Genomic DNA, 19858 nt, shown 5'->3' on the forward strand with positions numbered 1-19858 from the left:
GGGCCTCATCCTCCCTGATTGAACTAACCTCGTTATCTCCAGACTGATTCTTGCCTGCATATTTATACCCGCCTTTGGAAATTTCCATTACATGCGTCTGACGGAGTGGGTATTCCGAAAGCTTATGCTCCAATACATCTGTTAGTCTTTAAGGTGCCACAGGACTCTCTGTTGCTTTTTACAGATCCAGACTAACACGGCTACCCCTCTGATACAAAACTACTCAAGATTGTTAAGTCCAAAGCAGGCTGTGAAGAGCTACAAAGGGAACTCACAAAACTGGTGACTGGGCAACAAACTGGCAGATGAAATTCAATGTTGATAAATGCAAAGTAATGCACATTGGAAAACATAATCCCAACTATACCTATAAAATGACGGGGTCTAAATTAGCTGTTACCACTCAAGAAAGATCTTGGAGTCATTGTGGAGCGTTCTCTGAAAACATCCACTCAATGTGCAGCAGCAGTCAAAAAAGCAAACAGGTTAGGAAGCATTAGGAAAGGGATAGATAATAAGACAGAAAATATCATATTGTCTCCATATAAATCCATGGTACACCCACATCTTGAATACACTGTGCAGTTCTGGTCGCCCCATCTCAAAAAAGATGTATTGGAATTGGAAAAGTTACAAAGGGCAACAAAAATGATTAGTGGTACGGAACAGCTTCTGTATGAGGAGAGATTAAAAAGACTGGGACTTTTAAAAGAGATGACTAAGTGGGGATATGATAGAGGTCTATAACATCATGATGGGTGTGGAGAAAGTAAATAGGGAAGTGTTATTTACTCCTTCACATAACACAAGAACTAGGGATCACCTAGTTTAAATTAAGAGGCAGCAGGTTTAAAACAAACAAAAAGGAAGTATTTCTCCACATAACGCACAGTCAACCTGTGGAACTCCTTGTCAGAGAATGTTGTGAAGGCCAAAAACTATGCCAGGGTTCAAAAAAGCATTAGATAAGTTCATGGAGGACAGGTCCATCAATGGCTATTAGCCAAGACGGTCAGGGTTGCAAACCCATGCTCTGAGTGTCCCTTGCCTCTGTTTGCCAGAAGTGGGGAATGGGCGACAGGGGATGGATCACTTGATGCTTCCCTGTTCTGTTCATTCCCTCCGGGGCACCTGGCCTTGGCCATTGTTGGCAGACAGGACACTGGGCTAGATGGACCTTTGATCTGACCCAGTCTGGCTGATCTCGTGTTCTAGATTTGGCATATTCATTCCGAAAGGCGTTGAGTTAACGAGACCTGGACGGTCAGATCTGGGTGCTCTTTCCGGGTCTGGCTAGCGTGACCATGTGCACCCTCATGTGGATGACAGTTGTTTGTTAACCCATTTCTAACGTAGAGACAATCAGGGTTGTGAAGGGCACAAAACATGACCAGCAGTTAGCAGAATACACAGCTCAGTGCATGCTCCCCTAGACTACAGGCTCTGTTGGGAAGAGGCCTCTCTCTGCACCCTACTGGCATTCCATGCACGGCCCGGCGTACCAGAAACGAAAGATGAATGACTTGATAACGACGAGTCTTTGTAGCTTGTTCTGGGTACCAGGCGCCGGATCTCCGCAGCACCAGCCCCGTGGGGTGAGTTTTATGGGCGTTTTGCCTATAGATCTTTCTCTGTCTTTGTGCACAAAAGGACGGCCAGAAAGCTGACATTTTAGAAGCCACATTGGTGTGGCCATGTCGGTCCCAAGATATTAGAGACAAGGTGGGGGAGGCGAGATCTTTTATTGGAGCAACTTCTGTGGAGAGAGACGGGCGCTCGAGCTACACAGAGTCTTCCTCAGGTCTGGGGAACAGGGCATTGGAGGAAGGGTTGGGGCGGCGGGGCTGTATCTCAGCAGCCCCTTTGCCAAGTGACCTCAGTTTGCAGCACCCGCGCTCGCCTGGCCCCGTGGCGCACTCGCGACGTTCGTGGATTTGGGAGAGGTTCAAAAATCAGTTTTAAAACAGAAACTGCTGCCACCTTAGCCCCGGAGCATGTTGCAATGTTCTCCAGAGACATCAGCCACGCTCTGGAGCAAGGAGTCCGAGCCGGAGGACAAAGGGATGCCTTGGTCAGCCAGGGTTGCACCTTACAGACATTAGCTGGAGGCGGTGGGGGCCTTATCTTTACAGGTCACGTGGACACAGAGGCACAGCAAGGAAACGTCTCCCCCGAGGTCAGGAGTGGGACCGGGACTCCGTCTGCCATCGCCACATGGCTGGCAATCTTCCCAGGCTCCCCTATTCACCCCCGGCCCTCGGCCCCCTCCCTCGGCCCCCTCCCCACGAGGAAGCAGGGAGCCTGCTCGCTCACCCTGCCGGCCGCACTGGCTGAGCCTGCCACACTGGAAAGACTGCTGCCGGGCAGAGAGGAAAACAATAAAAAGGAACAACACTGGGGCCGGCAGGAAGGTCCATCCCCACGGGATGGGGCAGACGGCCTTGGCAGGGTGTTTGCACAGACCAAGCAACGCCCTCTCTCACCTGCCTGGGTCTGCACGCCCTTCTCCCCCGGAATTAGCTCCTCTCCCTTCCCCTGCCGAACTTCTCGGTTCACCCCTTGGGATGCCCCCCGTGAGGCAAGGCTCCGCGTCTTGGCACCCTGCTCTCGCACGCCAGCAGCACTGACAAGGAGTGACACACGGGGACCCGCTCAGCACTGAGCCATGGCAGAGAGAGGGAAACGGATCTTCCCGACATGTAGCCTCAACGCATTTGGAGAGCGCTGAATTCCCAGGGACAACCCACAGCTTTTCTCTAGCGCTGGCCAGGCCGAGACCCCAACGCGCAGCAGCATCAGTCTCCCCACTGCCCAGATGGGAAACCGAGGCACGAGGAGTCTTATAGTGGCAGCGCCAGGAACACAATCCAGGTCCCTGAGTGCAGTCTAGGGCTCTAGCCACGTAGCCATACAAAGACAGACCTGCCGTGGTCCATACACTGACCTCCCTCCTCCCCCTGACTCGACTGCAGCAGCTTGCACACACATATCCAGGCACTGACAGGGACCCACCTCAACAGTTCAGACACCAACTTTCTGCCTCTGGGCACATCCGCCCCATTGCCTGCTGTCACCCCCATCTGCTTCTCTGTGCCCCCATCCCTCCCCCTCCCACATTAGCCTCTGTCCATCACCCTCCACCTCAGGCCAAACCTCAGCCTCATTCACCCATGCTGCGTCCGGAGGGCTGCCCCAGCCAGTCCACACCCTGCAGGGCCAATACGTGATTCATGGGAGAGCTGGAAAACACCCAGCACCTGCCTGGCCACTGAGGGATGCTGCCCATGGGGACAGCCTCCTGCCTCCATGGCGATCGCTGCATGCCCCTGAAGCGGGTGTGGGGGGGATTAGCAAGCACCCACCCACCCCTAGGGAAAACAACTCTCATCCCTGAGCAGCAGAAACGTCAGTGGAGAACAGAGACAATCCCCATGCGCTCCGAGCAGCGGGTGCAGCCGGTGGCCCCAGCAAGGCATTGCTACAAATCCAGTTTCTAGCCCTGAAGCCCTGCTCTAACCTGCAGCCAGGCAATGCCTCCCCAAGCTGCCGCAGAGTGAAACTGACAAGCTTCGGTCAGTTTCACGGTGGCTGCTCAGAACCTTGCAGGCAGCAGGGAATCTGTCAGGAATCAGGGTCAGCCCCTGCCAGCTCTGGGCTACAGGGGGGATCTGAAGGAGAAAGCTGAGGGAAGGGGACAGTAACAGGAGTGCACACACACCAGCAGCAGCCAGGAGGCTGGGGAAGGGTTGCCTTAGTGGGGACCTCTCCTGCTTCATCAGGAGGGAGAGAAAAAGCGACTTCTCCCTTCCAGCAGCCAGAGGAGGCCTAGGGTGGGGTGAGGGACTTCCAGTTACTCAGAACCCTACTTGCCAAAGCTCAGTCTGAGAAGTGGCGCCCCCAGGCAGGGATCAGGGAGAGCCACCAGCTTCACCTTCCTTCCCACCAGGTGCTGGGTACATTTCCCACCTCCTGTATTTCCTCTAGGTTGCCCACCTTACTCTGGCACGACCCCTCAGAGCAACCACGGTACCCAACCTGGCAGCTCCTGGCACCAAGGGGAGCAGAGCTATAGTGCCTGGTTCGTCAGCAGCTAGCTGGGCGCGCACAGCCCTGCAGGACAGAAAACGGCGCTGGCAGAGTGGCGCGGTAGGCGGCTGATGGCACGAGGAACAAAGCTGCCCCATCTGGCAGGCGCTGGCACAGAGACACAGTGCCCAAGCCCAGCTGTTTGTGGCGTCCGAGGGATAGACGGTGCTGCTGTACTGAGCCCCACGCAGTAACACGCTTCTATTTCTGCAACACAACTGCAACTAGGGAGGGGGCTGGGAGTCCACGTGGTGCCTGATCCCGACGGACACTGGGAGCGGCGCAAGAGGTGCTCACATTAGCATTGGGTGCCTCACCCCAGAGAGAAACTCAGGCGCTCCCAATAACAGTGGAGAGGGGTGTCAAATGCGACAGCCTGCACAGCTCCTCTCCAGCCCCCGGTTCTTTGGGATCGCTGCTCCTGCTGCCGAAGCGGGGCCCCAGGCTAGGTGCGTGGGCATGGGGGGGTAGCACTGGGCCCTGGCAGCGACACCGGGATCTGTCTGTAACATGGCTACTGGATGCCACATCCGATCGATGCCACAATTTCAGGGTATGTCCTAGGGATCGATGGGGGGAAAATCAACAAGTCAAAAGGGGGCTTTGGGGACCACATGGAGCCCCTGCCAGCTCATTAGCACAGCCCCAGCCTCGAGCACCTCTGCAACTATCTATGGTCAATCAAGGGCTGAGCACAGCGGCCGAGCTCCTCTGCCCATCCCACGCCAGGTTTCACAGGCCAGCACCCTGTGACTTAACTCCCAGACACATAACAACGGTGAGGAGGGGAGAGGAGGGGGCTTGGGAAGGCATGAGGTGGTCCATGTTTGGGGGGGGGGTCACACAGAGCCCCTGGCATGGGGGAAATCGGGGAGAATTGCAGGGAGACATTAACTAAACAGGGCAGGAGGGGGGCACCCAGGGCGTTTGTGCAAGTGGACTGGACGCTTGGCCGACAAGTGACAAGGGGGCCCCCGGGATTGTAACACACACGACAAACCAGGGATTGGGGGCAGGCTGCCTTTACCGCCAGGTCCCCCTCGGCCACAGGCTCGCGGGCGCTTTCCCTGGCTCAGCCAATCAGCGCCAGGACGAAGGGGTCCCACCCATTTCCGCTTTGGGAAGGGAGGAGTTACAGCCACAGATGGATCCGAGCCCTGTCCTGGCACCTGGGCGGGATGCCGAACGCTCCATATAGAATTCCTGCTGTGAGTTACTGCAGCTCTGATGGCTGAGAACCAACTTCCCTCTCGCAAGGGTCGCAGACGGAAACAGCCCCGCTGGGTCCCATCCAGCTGGGCCCCAGGAGACACTGTAAGATCCATTCTCCAACACTTTAAACACCCCAAGGAATGGGGAGAGGATTTGAAAGTCTAACAGACCTCACTGGCAGAAAGCTTTTCTCAATTCCATCTTTCCGTCCTCGCCGTAATCCCAGGACCCCAAGTCATGCGCCTTTCTCCATGCAGCTCCCTAGGGTCCCACACTAAAGCTTCCAAAGCCAGAAGAGACCATCTTGTCTGACCCCCTGCAGAGCACAGGCCAGAAATGTGCCCCACAATAATCCCTAGTGCAGCTCTGTTAGAAAAACAGACAGTCTTGATTTGAAAACTGCCAATGATGCAATCCACCATGACCCTTGCTAAGTTGTTCCAGTGATTAGTGACTCTCACTGTTAAAAATTTACGCCTTATTTCCAGTCTGAATTTGCTTAGATTCAACTTCCAGCCATTGGATCACGTTAGGCCTTCTGCTGCTAGACTGGAGAGCTTGTTAATGAAATCTTTGCTCCCCGTGTAGATAATTATAGGCTGTGATCCAGTCACCCCTGAACCTTCTCTTTGGTAAGCGAAATACGTTGTGCTCCTGGAGTCTGTCACTCTCAGGCAGGTTTTCTAATCCTTTAATCATTCTCGTGGTTCTTCTCTGCCCCCTCTCCAATTCACCAACATCCCTCCTGAATTGTGGGCACCAGAACTGGGCACCGGATCCCAGCAGCGGTCGCACCAGTGCCAAATGGGGGGAAAATCACCTCTCTGCTCCTTCTCGAGATTCCCGATTACGCATCCCACGATTGCATTAGCTCTTTTGGCCACAGCATCGCCCTGGGAGCTCAAGTCCAGCCAATTCCAGAGTCCCTGCTTCCCAGGAGAGAGTCCCCAGCCTTGTTCCCAGACGTGCACAATTACACATAGCCGTATTAAAGCACACACAGCTTGCGCCCAGCTCACCCAACGATCCAGATCACTCTGTAGCCTCACCCTGGCCCCGTCGCTATTTACCACTCCTGCCATGTGTGTGTCACTTGCAAGCTTTCTCAGGGATGATTTTGTTTTCTTCCAGATCATTGATCATCATCAGAAGCACTATTAGCTGTTTTTAACCAGGGAAGACCCCCAGCTCAGCGCGTCCTGGCCGAAGGAACGCACAGTGTATTCGTTATGCAGATACAGCCGAGGCTTCGTTCGCCCCCTGCTGACACAAGGCTCCGTGTGCTGAGGAATACTGCACTCCGGGGACCCAGAGCCCCTAGAGCTGGGAGGAGGAGGGATCTGCCCGTGGCAGAGGGACTGATCTCATTCTCGGCCCCGCACACCACGTTCGGCTGAGGTGGACTGGAGCAAACTCTGCAGGTCGGGGGCAGGTCAGGAGCAATCCTGGGTGGCGAGTGTTATCAGGGGGCTGTGACAGCAGAAGCTGCCCCTCCATCTCCTCCTCCCGGAGCGGGGCAGCTGGGGGAGTATAACAAGGTGCACCCACGCAAGGCTGGAGCTCAGGGAGGGTGGGAAGGATTAAAGCACCGTCCGGACACGGTGCAGCCTGCCTGGATTTCCAGCTTTAGCGAGTCTCCGCGCTGTGTGCTGACGTCAGGTGAGATGCAGGCGGAGAGGAAGGAGAGCAGAACCCACCATGGCGCCAGCTGCCCTGGCTGGGACGGGACATGTCAGGGAAGCCGGGCGCCCCTCTGGGTGCTGCACGCTTTGGCCTGTCTCACCTGCACTCTGCCCACTCAGCCAGGCCTCTTCTCACCTCACCGCGGGCGGCGCATTCTGTGACAGATCGTCAGGTGGGCGCCTCCCGCCTCCCACCTCCCCTCCTCACACAACAAGCCCTGGGGCAGCAGCAGCAACTGCTCACATGGAAGCAGCACCCAGGAAGCCGCCAGTGTGTGACAGTGTCTCCATGCAACTGGAAAGGGAGGCCTGATCCAAAGCCCCCTGAGGCCAATGGAAAGGTTCCCAGGGACCCAATGGGCTTTGCATCAGGCCCAAGGAGAGGAGCTGGGCCTGTGGTTATTACTATCGCTAGGTGATCGGCCAGTTCTCTGCAGATCGTCGGTCCTCCACAGCACCAGACCCTGCCCAGCCGACGGCTCCGGCCACCGCCCGCCCAGCAACTCGCAGGCCAAATACTGCCTCGGAAACGGCCCCTTCTCCTGCTGCCCTGAAGGCAGGATTTCACAGAGCCAGCAGGGGTCAGACGCAATGATCACAGTGATCCCTTCTGACCATCCAGTCTGCATAGCCAGAGCCCCCCGTTCCTGCATCCAGCCCACACTTCTGCCTGAGCTCACTCAAAAGGAGTCGGAACGTGCCCACCCAAAAGGCTGAGCGGGGCAATCCTCCTCCCAGACCTTCTGACCCCGCGAGCTCCCAGACGGGTGTTTGGTAAAGGACCTAGGGGTTACAGTGGACAAGAAGCTGGATATGAGTCGACAGTGTGCCCTTGTTGCCAAGAAGGCCAACGGCATATTGGGCTGCATTAGTAGGAGCTTTGCCAGCAGATCGAGGGATGTGATCATTCCCCTCTATTCAACATTGGTGAGACCTCATCTGGAGTACTGTGTCCAGTTTTGGACCCCACACCAGGATGTGGGAAAATTGGAAAGAGTCCAGCGGAGGGCAACAAAAAGGAGTAGGGGGCTGGGGCACATGACTTATGAGGAGAGGAACCGGGCTTGTTTAGTCTGCAGAAGAGAAGAGTGTGGGGGGATTTGACAGTAACCTTGCAGGCTAGGGACTATGGAGACAGGACGGAAGATGCCACCATGCTGTTAGCCCCAAGAGAGGAGAGCAGGGGGACAGCTGATGAAGTCAAGCAGTTTAACAGTGATCTATTGTGCCCTTCCCCATGCCAGTGCAGATTCAGCCTGTGGAACTCACTGCAACATGAGGGAAAAGAAATGCTCCTGCAGGACTTTAGGATGGCGTTAGAAGAGTAAATAGTATTTACAGATGCTCTGTGAGCTTCCACTTTCCTGCCTGACCCAGGACCAGGAACTGGACAGGTGAGGAGTGATTTGCAATGTTAATACAAATATTCACCAGTGCACGCTGGTTTTTGACCCTGGGCTATGGCTGATTTTGCAAGGCTGATTCACAGCGATCTGAGGTACATCTGAAGGTGCAAGAGAAACGAAGTCTCCTTCTTCAGGGCACAGCTGAAAGTGGCCGAGGACGAGCCGGAAAAGGTCACCAGCACCCATCCTTGGCTTTGCTGCTCTGCTCCAGGAGCCAGCAGCAAAGTGAAATTCACCAGATCTCTTTTCTGAAGGCCCACAGAGCGGTGTGGAAAGGGGAGGACAGGCTGGACTGGGAAACGGCACAGAATAGAGGAGAGACTGGAGAGGAGAGAACTGAATGTGCAAAGAACCCAGACTTTGGCTAGACAGGCCAGAGGTCAGGGAGCCAGGCTGGAGTTTGGGAGACCCGGATCAATCCCCTGCTCTGCCACAGACTCCCTGTGTGACCTTGGCAAGTCACTTAGTCCCTCTGGGCCCCTGCTCGGTGTCTGTAAAGCAGGAGAACAGCACTGCCCAGCCTCATGGCGCTGAAAAGATCAGTGTAGGGAGCATTGTGAGACACTCAGATGCTACCACCATGGGGGCCAGATAAACATTGTGGTGACGAGCGGATGGGGCGGATGTTCCCAGACCGATGGCAAGGGATGTAATCAATACAGGGATGGAGCAGGGCAAGGAGCTCTAATGGAGGTATGGATCAGTGCCCAAAGAAGAATGCGGGGGTGACAAAGAGGGCAGGCAGTGGTGGGGTGACATAAAAAGGTGCCAGATGTGATGATGGAGGAGGATCTTAATGTGAACTGAAAAGCTTTCGCCCACTGAGATCCATTCCTTCGGCAGGAGCTGTCACCGGAATGCAGACGCGTCAGCGGGGCCGGGGCAGAGGGGGGAGGAGGAACCGGTGTTCACATACAGTGGCTTGCAGGCTGCGTGCTCTCTGCACCCGAGGGGAAAGCCAAAGGCAAGAGGCTATTTATTGTTCAAGGCCTTTCATCTCCCCTTGAGGGCCAAGCTCGGAGAACGTCAGCTAGCCCAGCAGTTGATTGGCAGAGTGACAGGCTGCATCGAGGGAGAGCAGAGCCAGGCTCTTGAGACCCTCAGCCCACCAGGGGCTGGCTGCACCCTGGAGCAGCCCCGGGGGGCAGGTGCTTTGTGCTGCTCTCAAGGTGCAGGGCATGGGGGCAAGAAAGCTTCAGCCACAGCTGGAGCGAGGAGCCCCTGCCCCTGCCCCACAAGGCCCCAGGGGTAAAGGGACAGAAACCCTGCAAGAGCCCCCACAGCCCCCTACAAAGTGAGTATGTTCTCCTAGTGGGCACAGCAGGGTCCCCACATGGCAATTCCACCCCCACGGCTGGCCTGGGCTGTGGGGCTGTTAGAGGTCTGGGACCCTCCTGCCTTGCAGGGTCCTAGGACATCTACGCTGCAGTTAAACAGCCCCTTGGCCCAAACGCCCCACGAGACTGGCCAGCCGCGGGTGTGGACAGACCCTCAGTCACGGACATTAACCCATGGCCCCTCCCTAGCCCCACCCATGCGAGGATCTCCGAGCACTTGCTCCCTGAGAGAGGGCTCTGGGTCGCTGGGCACAGAGAGGGTGGGAACTTGCTCAGGGACCCCTGCGAGTCGGCAGAAGAGCCCTGACTTTGCCAGGGGCCTCAGCCCGCCCTCATGGGACCAATTTCCGGGGGGAGGAGAAAGGAGCTTGATCTTCACACGGGCTCAACCCTGGGCCAATTATGTCCCCCAAACAATTCAAAAAAGCAGCAAGAGGCTCCAGTGGGAGGTTGAGTCTGTGCTTTAACGAGCCACCGTCCTGTCCAGCAGGCAGGGCTGAGTAAATCTGCAGCTTAGCCATTAATTCCTTGACTTAGGTTTTTTAAGTGTGTGTGTGGGGGGGGGAAGAGATTGGGGGTATTGACATTCGGGGGCTCATAACCCCTCTCCTCCCCCGCCAGGGAAGTCTGTGGCCAGAGCTGTAGCTCAGCGAGGTTTTCAGCTGGCTGGACTGAGGCCCTGCCTGCTGTCAAGGGGGTAGCGTGGCCGGGGTGTGACCTGCCCCGTGTCCTCGGCCCCAGAACACACACACCAGTGTCTCAGGGATGCACGCCTGCACAGGCTCTTGTTGGGGCACGGGGACTCCAGAGACCCGCGTGACCATTCCCCCAAGTGCTCTCACTGCGCCAACTCCTGACAGCCTCTCGCCACTGCCAGGCGGGGCGGGCGGGAACCAGGTTCACTGGGTCCAACGTGCAGCGCAAACCACGCCTGGACCAGCTGAGCAGAAAAGCTGCAGCCAGCCCAGATGGGAGGGTGCGTCTGGATTTCAGGCAATGGAGCCAGAACCAAACCAGCGGGGACAAGGGATCAGATGAAAGTGACCTGAGCTCCTGTCCCAACCTCAGACCAGACCCACGTCACGTGTCCGTGGTGCCCATCGCAGGGGCGAACGGGGCGGGCACCGGGGCTCTGGCACAGTGGCAGCTTCCAGATTTTCAGGTGTTAACTGGCAGTGCCCCAGCGACAGTTCTAGTAAACAAATCTCTCCCCACCCCCATTGCTGCCTAGCCTGCCTGGGCTGGGGAGGAAGGGGACTGGCAAGGGGAAAAGTCCCTTTCACTGCAATGTGAGTGAGCTGGGCCTGTGGTTCGGGAGTGAGGGGGGTAACAGGGAGAGTGGATCCTGTTCAGCTGGGAGGGGGACGCGTGTAATATGTTCCCGCCAGGTTCCCCAGCAGGCTCGGGTGATCCCTGCAGACTCACAGCCCCGTGGTGCTGAACCAGAGGCAGTAAACATGGTCCCAGAGTTTCGCCCCGTGCTGCTTGGGGTGGGACCCTCAGAGTTCAGGGCCCGCAGGGCTGCAGGCATGGCAGTATCGCCTGCCCCAGCCCTGCCAGCCTGGCTGTGGGGTCAGCGCAGGGACAAAGCCTCCACAACGCAGAACAAACACAGATCATCCCGGTCTGTTTGGGGCTTGCCCCTGCCAGAGCTACTCCCAGGAAAGGCCCGGGAGACACAAACAAAGCGCTAAGGCCTGGGGTGAGAGGGGACTTCTGACTCCATGGCCTGCTCAGATGTTGGGCTCGCTGCTCTGACTGTCCCTGGGTGCTGGTGGGGTGGGCTGGACCCCGTCCATCGGGAACTGGAGTGCGACACCTCCCCCCACTGCACACAGGCCCCAAACCAGGCATCGCATTGCCAGGACTCTGGGCCAGCGCTGACTCGGTTCCAAAGCGTCTCTGCAGCCCACTGCCAGGGCCCTGAGTCTGCCGACCGGAACCACTGGGCCCAGCGGAGTGACCCTGGTGCCCGGTGCCCCCTGCAAGCGCTGTTATCCTGGAAAGAGATCAGCTAACAACCAGCAGTGCTTCCTGGCTTGTTGGTGTCTCTTCCCGCTAAGCTGGAGAGCAAAGCTAGTCACTGTCCCGGTCACTGCACGGCTGGTGGGGTCAAGTCCTGCCCCACATATACTGGGGCTAGAGAGTGATTAGAAGCTATGAGCACTGCCATTGCTGGAGGGGTGGGAGGGGGCGTACAAGCAATTTGTTGCTTTGACTTTCTGGTTTACACAGTAACACGAGCTGCAGATTGAACATGGGGACACACACCCCCAGCACATTACACAGGACTGCCATCTAAGGGACAGCATGAGGGGGAACACTTCTGCCTTGGACCCCCCCCTTTCAGCCTGGCTGAACCCCGAGTCTCTGACAGGCACTTGGCTCACCCGGCACCAGGAATGCTCAGACACAAATGAGAAAATCACCCCCAGTCTGAATCAAAGAGACATCACCAAGTTAAAAACCCCGTATTTGAGTAAAGACATTTCCTTCCTTGGGCTAACAACATCCAAAATGATAAAAAAAAACTAAACTGACCCCCCGGAGCCACAACTTCCCCCTCCCCCCACTGCTTTGTTTTCTTTCTGCATTTCATTCCACTGGGACAACAGATTCCTCAATTTCATTGGCACTCCTACAGCAGTTTCACTTTCAGGTTCTCTGCTTTAGCAGGTCCTGCAATGTTTGGGTTGCAAACACGTGGGGAAGTGGTTAGCTCCAGATATCAATAAAACCCCAAACAAAGGCTGTGTGCATATATAATATTTTATGTAAATATTAGCTTTCGGCAACTTTTTAGACTAAAACCTCCATCTGGGGCCTAAGGAATCCATCAGTGCCCACGAATGGGTCTCTGGGGCTGCTGATCAGAGAACAAACCAGCCTTTTTTGCAGACAAAGTATTTCTAAATTTTTGCGTTGAACAGAATTTGCCTCCTCGCAATATAAATAGAAGTCTCTCCCTCCCCCGCAATGCTCGGTTTTAAATATCCTTGCTGCTAAACAGTCGGGAAGGAGTGCAACCCTTCCCCTGGGAGCTGCAGAAGTTGGAGATGGACATGTTGCCCCTACTAGGTGCCATCTAGTTCATCTCCACAGGGCCCAGCTCAGACTCCAGTGATGGTCAGCCTAGAATTTCCTTTCTCACTTTCCCGCTAGTGACAGCCCCTTGGCATTCCTCCATCGGCCCACGAACGCCGCACACCTACTGCCCTAGTGCTCCAGCCCAGCCCCAAGACAATAGCGGAGCAAGCAGAACCCAACCTGGGCTGGCTTACCCTTTTTGAACTCCTCCAGCATAGCATCCAGCTTGGTGTCGTGGAAGACGAAATGGACCGGGTGGTTGTAGAACTTGGTGATGGTCTTAAGGGGGGTGCAATCGTCGGGGTCCACAAAGGCCAGGTCCTTGACATAGAGGATGTCCACGATGTTGGAGCGCTCCCCCTCATAGACGGGGATGCGGGTGTAGCCGCTCTCCATGATCTCCGACATTGTGTTGAAGTCCAGGATGGCGTCACTATTGATCATGAAACAATCGTGGAGTGGGGTCATGACATCCTCCACTGTCTTAGTCCGGAGCTCCAGCGCTCCCTGGATCATGTTGAGTTCCTCCTTGACCAGGTCGTTGTAGGGCTCCGTCACCTTCAGCATCTCGACCAGCTTCTCGCGGTTGTAGACGGTGCCGATCTCCTGGCCCAAGATGCAGTCCAGGAGCTTGCTGATGGGGAAGGAGAGGGGGAACGTCACCAGCATGAAGAACTTGGTGATGCCGATGGTGTTGGCGCCCACGGCCAGGCCATGCCGGGAGCAGAGCGCCTGCGGTACGATCTCGCCGAAGATGACGATGCCGATGGTGGAGGCGATGACGGCGCCGAAGCCGGAGCCGATCAGGTCGTCCAGCAGGATGGTGAGGGTGGTGTTCACCAGCACGTTGCCCAGCAGCAGGGAGCAGAGCAGGTAGTTGCCCTTCCTGCGGATGGGCTCGATCTTGCGGGCGTAGCGCTTCTCCTTGTCGGTGCCGCAGTTCTGCACGATGCGCAGCTCCATGGGGTCCAGCGCCATGAGGCCCAGGTTGAGGCCGCTGAACATGCCGGAGAGCACCAGGAGGCAGAGGATGAGGATGACCTGGAACCAGAGGGGCAGCAGCGACTTCTTCTCCTCCACCACCATGAGGCGGCCGTCCCTGCCCTCATGCCGCACCCAGGGCTGGCCAGGGCCGCGCTTGGTGCACAACACGTAGATCTTGGCCTGCTCGTTCTTGCGCAGGGGCTGCACCTGCACGTGCAGCACCCCCGAGGTGTTGTGCGTGTCGTTCATGTGGGGCTGCACCACCAGGTCCTGGGTGTGCACGGGGCAGCTGGTGTTGGTGTCGGCGCGGGCGTCGGAGCTGGCGTTGGCACCGGCCCTGGCCCCGGCCCTGAGGCCCAGCTCGGCGAAGGCCACCAGCGCCCCGGTGTGTGGCCCGATGTCCAGCCCGAAGAGCCGCAGCTGCACCTGGCTGTCCTCGGTCACCTGGATGACGCCCCCGTCGGGCGCCGCGGCCACCGGCTTGCTGGTGCCCTCCAGCCGCATGCCCAGGATCACGCTGCTGCTGTCGGGCGGGCCCGGCCCCGCCGCCAGGGGGAGCGCGAGCGCCAGCCCCAGCAGCGCCCGCAGCGCCGCCGCCGCGCCCCCGCCGCAGCCCGGCGCCATGTTCCGCTCGCCCCGCGCCTCGCCCGCTCGCAAGGCACAAACGCCCGCTGCTGGGCTGGCGGCGCGCACGTCACCCGCCGCGCGGCCACGCCCCCGCGCCCCGGCCACGCCCCGGGCCACGCCCCCTGCTCCCCTTAAGGAGGCGCCGGGCTGGGGAGCATTAAGGGGGCGTCGCCGCCCCGTCCTGGGAGTGGAGACAGGAGTTCGCGGCTGCGGGGGGGCCCCCCATGTGCGGGGTGGGAGGCGATTCTCGGGGTGGTGGGGGCGGTGATGGTGGGGTGTTATGGGGCAGGGGGATGATTTGGGGGGGTTGTGGGGTGTTATGAGGCAGGGGGATGATTTTTGGGGCAGTGGGGGAGGGGGTTATGAGGCAGGGGGAGGATTTTTGGGGTGGGGGAGGATTTTTTAGGGGAGGGGGTGTATGGGGCAGAGTGTGATTCTTTGGGGGTAGGGAAGGGGGGGTGTCCTTTGGGGCAGCCCTGCCATGCCTAGGCCTCTCTGCCCCCCCCCCCGCCCCGGGTGTAAGATGCTATCCCATAGTTAACATGGGGGCTAAGCCCCTTCAGAGGGACATGATGATACTCTCTAGGGCGCAGCAGGGGAATCATGCCCCTGAGCGCCCCCCCCCTCCCCTCAGCTCACACCGTGACCCTCCCACCACATGGAATTTTCCTCTCCTTGCCCCTTGTTTCCCTTTGTTGATTCATGACTTTTACAATTTGCCATAAAACACAGGAGTCAGTAACCACAGGAAGGGGACCAACACCGTGGCGGCTTGCCCAGCGCCATCCTGCAGCCTTCAATCCCTCTTGTGTTATGAGAAGGAGTAAATAACACTTCCTTATTTACTTTCTCCACACCGGTCATGATTTTATAGACCTCTGTCATATCCCCCCTTAGTCGTCTCTTTTCCAAGCTGAAAAGCCCCAGTCTTATTAATCTCTCCTCATACGGAAGCCGTTCCATACCCCTAATCATTTTTGTTGCCCTTTTCTGAACCTTTTCCAATTCCAATATATCTTTTTTTGACATGGGGCGACCTCATCTGCTCGCATTATTCCAGATGTGGGCGTACTATGGATTTATATAGAGGCAATATGATATTTTCTGTTTTATTATCTTAATGATGCCCAGCATTCTGTTCACTTTTTTGACTGCCACTGCACATTGAGTGGATGTTTTCAGAGAACTCTCCACAATGACTCCAGGATCTCTTTCTTGAGTTGTAACAGCTAATTTAGACCCTGTCATTTGATATGTATAATTGGGATTTTGTTTTCCAAGGTGCATTTCTTTGCATTCCTTGTGGTGGGTTTTTTAACAGACACATTACAGCAGAGGCGATTGTCCTCCAAACAGCATGCAGAAAGAGCTCCCTATTGTGGCATCAGAGAAAACCTGCATTGTGCACCTGGCACCCTGCCGCTGGATAATGCTGGCATGTGAGGAGGTCTATAAATATCTTGCATTTCTAGAGTGTACTCCATCCCTGGAGGATCCCAGACTGCTTTGCAAACTGTTATACAAAGCACACAGGGGTCACTCCCACCAAGCCTGAAATGCAGCTACCCCTGGGGTGGAACGTCTGAGCTGTTTAACAGCTCATAGTAACGCTAGGAACAGTTTAGGGGCCCAAGTCTGTGCAGTACTGACCATCCTCAACTCCCTTTAAAGGGGATTTGAAGACAGCCTGGTTCAAATCAGGCTGTAAGAAGGAAGTTGAAGGAAATTCTATCCCCAGATAAACTGCAGGAGGGATGTAAAGAGGTGGAATGTAATGACTGACTTTGGAACGGGGCTAAGACATGCTGACTTCTGCCAGGAGGCTGCACCTCCACCCCCGGGGAACAAACAGCCCTGGCTAGGTAACATGCCTCGTACCTCCATCCCAGGAGGCAGAGAGGCGGGCGGCGATAGGTCAGGAGTCAGTGAATAGGACAGATGTACAAGAAGTCACTAATAAAAGCATCTCGGCAGATGGCCCAAAGGCACTCAGACAGCCCCAGCCAAACCTGGATCATTTGCCCAAGTACCGGCAGTTCCCATCTCGGACTGAATATTGAGCGACGGAAGCTTGTTCTGCTCAGAGCACTTTAATACATAAAGAGTTTAGCCAGCTCAGCACAGAGCGCCCTTCTCCTTTAAAAGCTTTGATGCTGCCTTGTTGAGCAAAGTCCCTCTTCGGTGCTGGCCCCAGGTAGCTAGTAGAGAAGGGCAACAGCCCTGCCAGGTGCATCAGATCAGCTCAACCTGACCCTGAATGATTAGTTCCCCAGTATTTTTAAATGGCCCATGGCCCTTAACGGCTCTGCCCAGTCACTGTGCAGCTATTGGAGCCTACCAGCTGAATACGGTTGAGTTGCACAAAGCCGGCCTGTGTGGGGACGTGATGGGATGTTTGGATGAAGACAATTCTGTGGGGCTAGTGATTAGTTGGCTGGTTCACCGAACCCCAGAGTGTCAGTGCTCAATTACCAGGTGAGCTTGGGGTTAGAGCACTCCAGGAGACTCATGTCAGTGTATGATGCAACCAAACAAAACCTAGTGAGTCAGAGACAAGCCAGTGTGTGGGAATGGCCTGGCTGGGCAGCCTGCATAGCTCACAAACAATGTAATGATCCCAGGGCAGGCACTGTAATCCAGCCCCAGTTCTTCACCTCCAGCAAGGGGTTTCATGCAGCTTTTCCAGGGGACAAGGAAACCAGTTCTTATTCCTCTCTTCTGCCAGAGGCTGCAGCCAGGGTTTGTTCTGGGCCCTGCAACAGTGATGGACTCACAGAAAGGGCACAAGGCAGAGGCAGGTGTAGAACCCAGGAGTCCTGATGCCCAGCATTATGTTTGCTCCACTTAACCAGAGCTGTCTCCTCCTCCTAGTGACTGCTATGGTGCCTTACAATAATAACCCACTGCAACTCTATCAGAAGGACCCAGTGCATGTTAACAGTGGAGGAATATCCCTTTTTAAGACTGGAAATGGATTTCTAGTTTAAAGTTTCCAACAAGGCTCTATCTGCCAGCCAGAAAAAGTTCCCCGTGACTTTAATGATCACACAGACTAGCACGAGGGCCTTCTATAAACACAGGCTCTGTGCTGGCTATATTTGGACCCATTGCTGCAAGGAGCTCCTTCAGGCACTCCAGGCGGACGTAAAGAACTCCTTCTGCCAGCATTGCCAGGTGCATGATCCTAGAGCAGCTGGGCTTGATTTTCCTCTCGCTCGGGCTGGTGTCGCTCTCACTTGCACTGGTGATTTCGCCCCCGATGACATCAGGAAGAGGAGATCACTCGCTGGGCAGCTCTGACCTTTCTACAGATGCCCTGACACTACTCCTCTCCTTCTGTTCCCCAGTCTCAGACTACTGTTACCCAACCTCAGGAAACAGGAAGAGCCAGGTCTCATGCCTGCTCTTGCCCAGTGGAAAGCAAGCGGTAATTAATGCATTGCCTTTGGGAACCGTAACCTCAAATTCGCCATCAGAAATCAATGGTCCACTGGAATGTGTTTCTATAGCAACAAGGACCAGAGAGATAACTCCCTGTAAGGCTTCAGAGTAGCAGCTGTGTTAGTCTGTATCTACAAAAAGAACAGGAGTACTTGTGGCACCTTAGAGACTAACAAATTTATTAGAGCATAAGCTTTCGTGGGCTACAGCCCACTTCTTCAGCTTTTGGGCTCAGGCAGAAAGAGCAAGAAGATGCATGACGCTAATGCAGCCCTTGACTATCACTGCTGAAGAGCTGGGCTCCTGGGTTAAGTCAGACGTGGAGATCAGTCTGGCTGGCTCTGCTCCTGGGTGGAGATCAGTCTGGCTGGTTCTCCACCTCTGCTGAGGGCTGGGCCAAGGTGAGACCAGGAAGGGATGCCGTGAGTCAGGCTTGAGGTGGAGAGGCAGACTACGTGAGGATGCAGGACCAGAGTAACTGGGTCAGGATTCTGAAGGGCATCAGTAGAGCAGGGTGCGTGGGGAGCCCAGGACGGGAACAGCAAGGTGGTGCTGGAGCTCAGGCTTGAAAGGCATTGGCAGAGCTGTGTAAGCAACATGGTTTGCACAACCCCTGAGTGAGCTCTGGACAAAGGGGAGTCAAGTGACATCATTCAAGGTGCCTTGCCACAGTAAAGCAGCATGTTCCAGTCCCGTTCCCCATCCGGGCTGAACAATGCCAACAGCCAGGCTACAACAGCCTGTTCACTGAGCACTGGCGGAGGCTGGGGCTGAGCCAGGCTGGCAGTCCCTGTCAGAGCTGCTCGCTACATCCAAGGGGAGCGTCCTTTAGCTTCTCAAAGGAGCTGGCCTTAGGAAGAAACAACTGGCACTTCTGTTCAGAGAAACCCAAGGAAAGTGCCGCATCAGCTGATTTCTATTCACTTTCTTGACACAAACACCACAGTGATGGCGCCTGGTTCCTCTTTGGCCTCCCCGTCCCTCCCCACCCCCTGAGCCACAGCTCTGCTGATGCTGCGGAGTCTCTCGCAGCACGGACACCCTGTATTCCAGCAGGACTAGGGGGCAGGAGAGCTGGCTCTAGCTCCATCACTGACCTTAGGGCCCGTGACTCAGTTTCCCCACACACAATGGGGTCAGCAACACTGACCCAGCGCTCAGGGAGCCGTCCGTCTGTGCTGCAGGGGGAGACCCGGCGATTAGGGTGACCAGACGTCCCGATAAAATCGGGACTGTCCCGATTTTTAGGCGTTTGTCCCGTGTCCCGACCGATGTTCGGTCAGGACGTAATTTGTGCCGATATTTCACACTCCTGTGTTTTGTTTGTTTGTTTGTTTTGTTTTGTTTTGCTCTGCCGGCGGGACTCCGCTTTTTTTTTCCTTTGCTCCGCCGGCGCCCCCCCCATATGTCCCGATATTTTCTTCATCCCATCTGGTCATCCTACCAGCGATGGACGGTGTAAAAGGGCCTGTTAGTGCATCGTGGCCGCTGAGATGGGCGCAGGCTCCAAGAAGTGTGTGTGTGGGGGGGAGGAGTGGGCTGGGCAATGTCTGGTGCCACGGAAGTAACAGTGGCATTTCGATGGGGAAACTGAGGCAGGGAGGCACAGTCAGGGCGGGGCACCCTCCGGCCCCCCGCACCACGCCCGGTCCCGTCACCGCATCACTACCGCGCCTGTCTCCAGGCCACCGTCACCATGGCACCGTTGTCCCCATGTCGCTAGGCAACTGTATCCGTGCGTGTCACAGTCCCGCTGGGGACCCAGGGCCCGCAGCCGCTGCCCCGAGAAATGGGGACCGGGTACCTTTAAGCAGCCCCGTGCCCGGAAGCGGCGAGGGCACTACATTTCCCAGAGCCCCTCGCGCGGGCACGAACGCTAGCGGCTCACCCTGTTCGGCCCAGTGACGGATGCGCTCCTCAGCCAACCAGTAACACGATCCACATCAGTAGTCGGTGCCTGGAGGGAGCCAATGGCGGAGCTGGGTGGGGGCGCCCT

The 19858-nt window shown here is 56.4% G+C and overlaps 1 protein-coding gene across 1 annotated transcript in view; it reads right to left on the bottom strand.

The window, feature by feature from the left end:
• The window catches only part of LOC112117716 (metal transporter CNNM4), a 51262-nt gene extending 36886 nt beyond the window's left edge, over positions 1-14376 (bottom strand). Inside the window, exon 1 of the mRNA XM_024215758.2 lies at positions 13005-14376. Coding sequence (XP_024071526.2) covers positions 13005-14298 — 1294 coding nt within the window. The 5' untranslated portion in view covers positions 14299-14376. The remainder of the gene's footprint in view (positions 1-13004) is intronic.
• Positions 14377-19858: the final 5482 nt, after the last annotated feature.

This window comes from Terrapene carolina, unplaced genomic scaffold (assembly GCF_002925995.2).
Source record: "Terrapene carolina triunguis isolate 2854851 unplaced genomic scaffold, T_m_triunguis-2.0 Scaffold49, whole genome shotgun sequence".
Lineage (NCBI taxonomy): Eukaryota > Metazoa > Chordata > Testudines > Emydidae > Terrapene > Terrapene triunguis.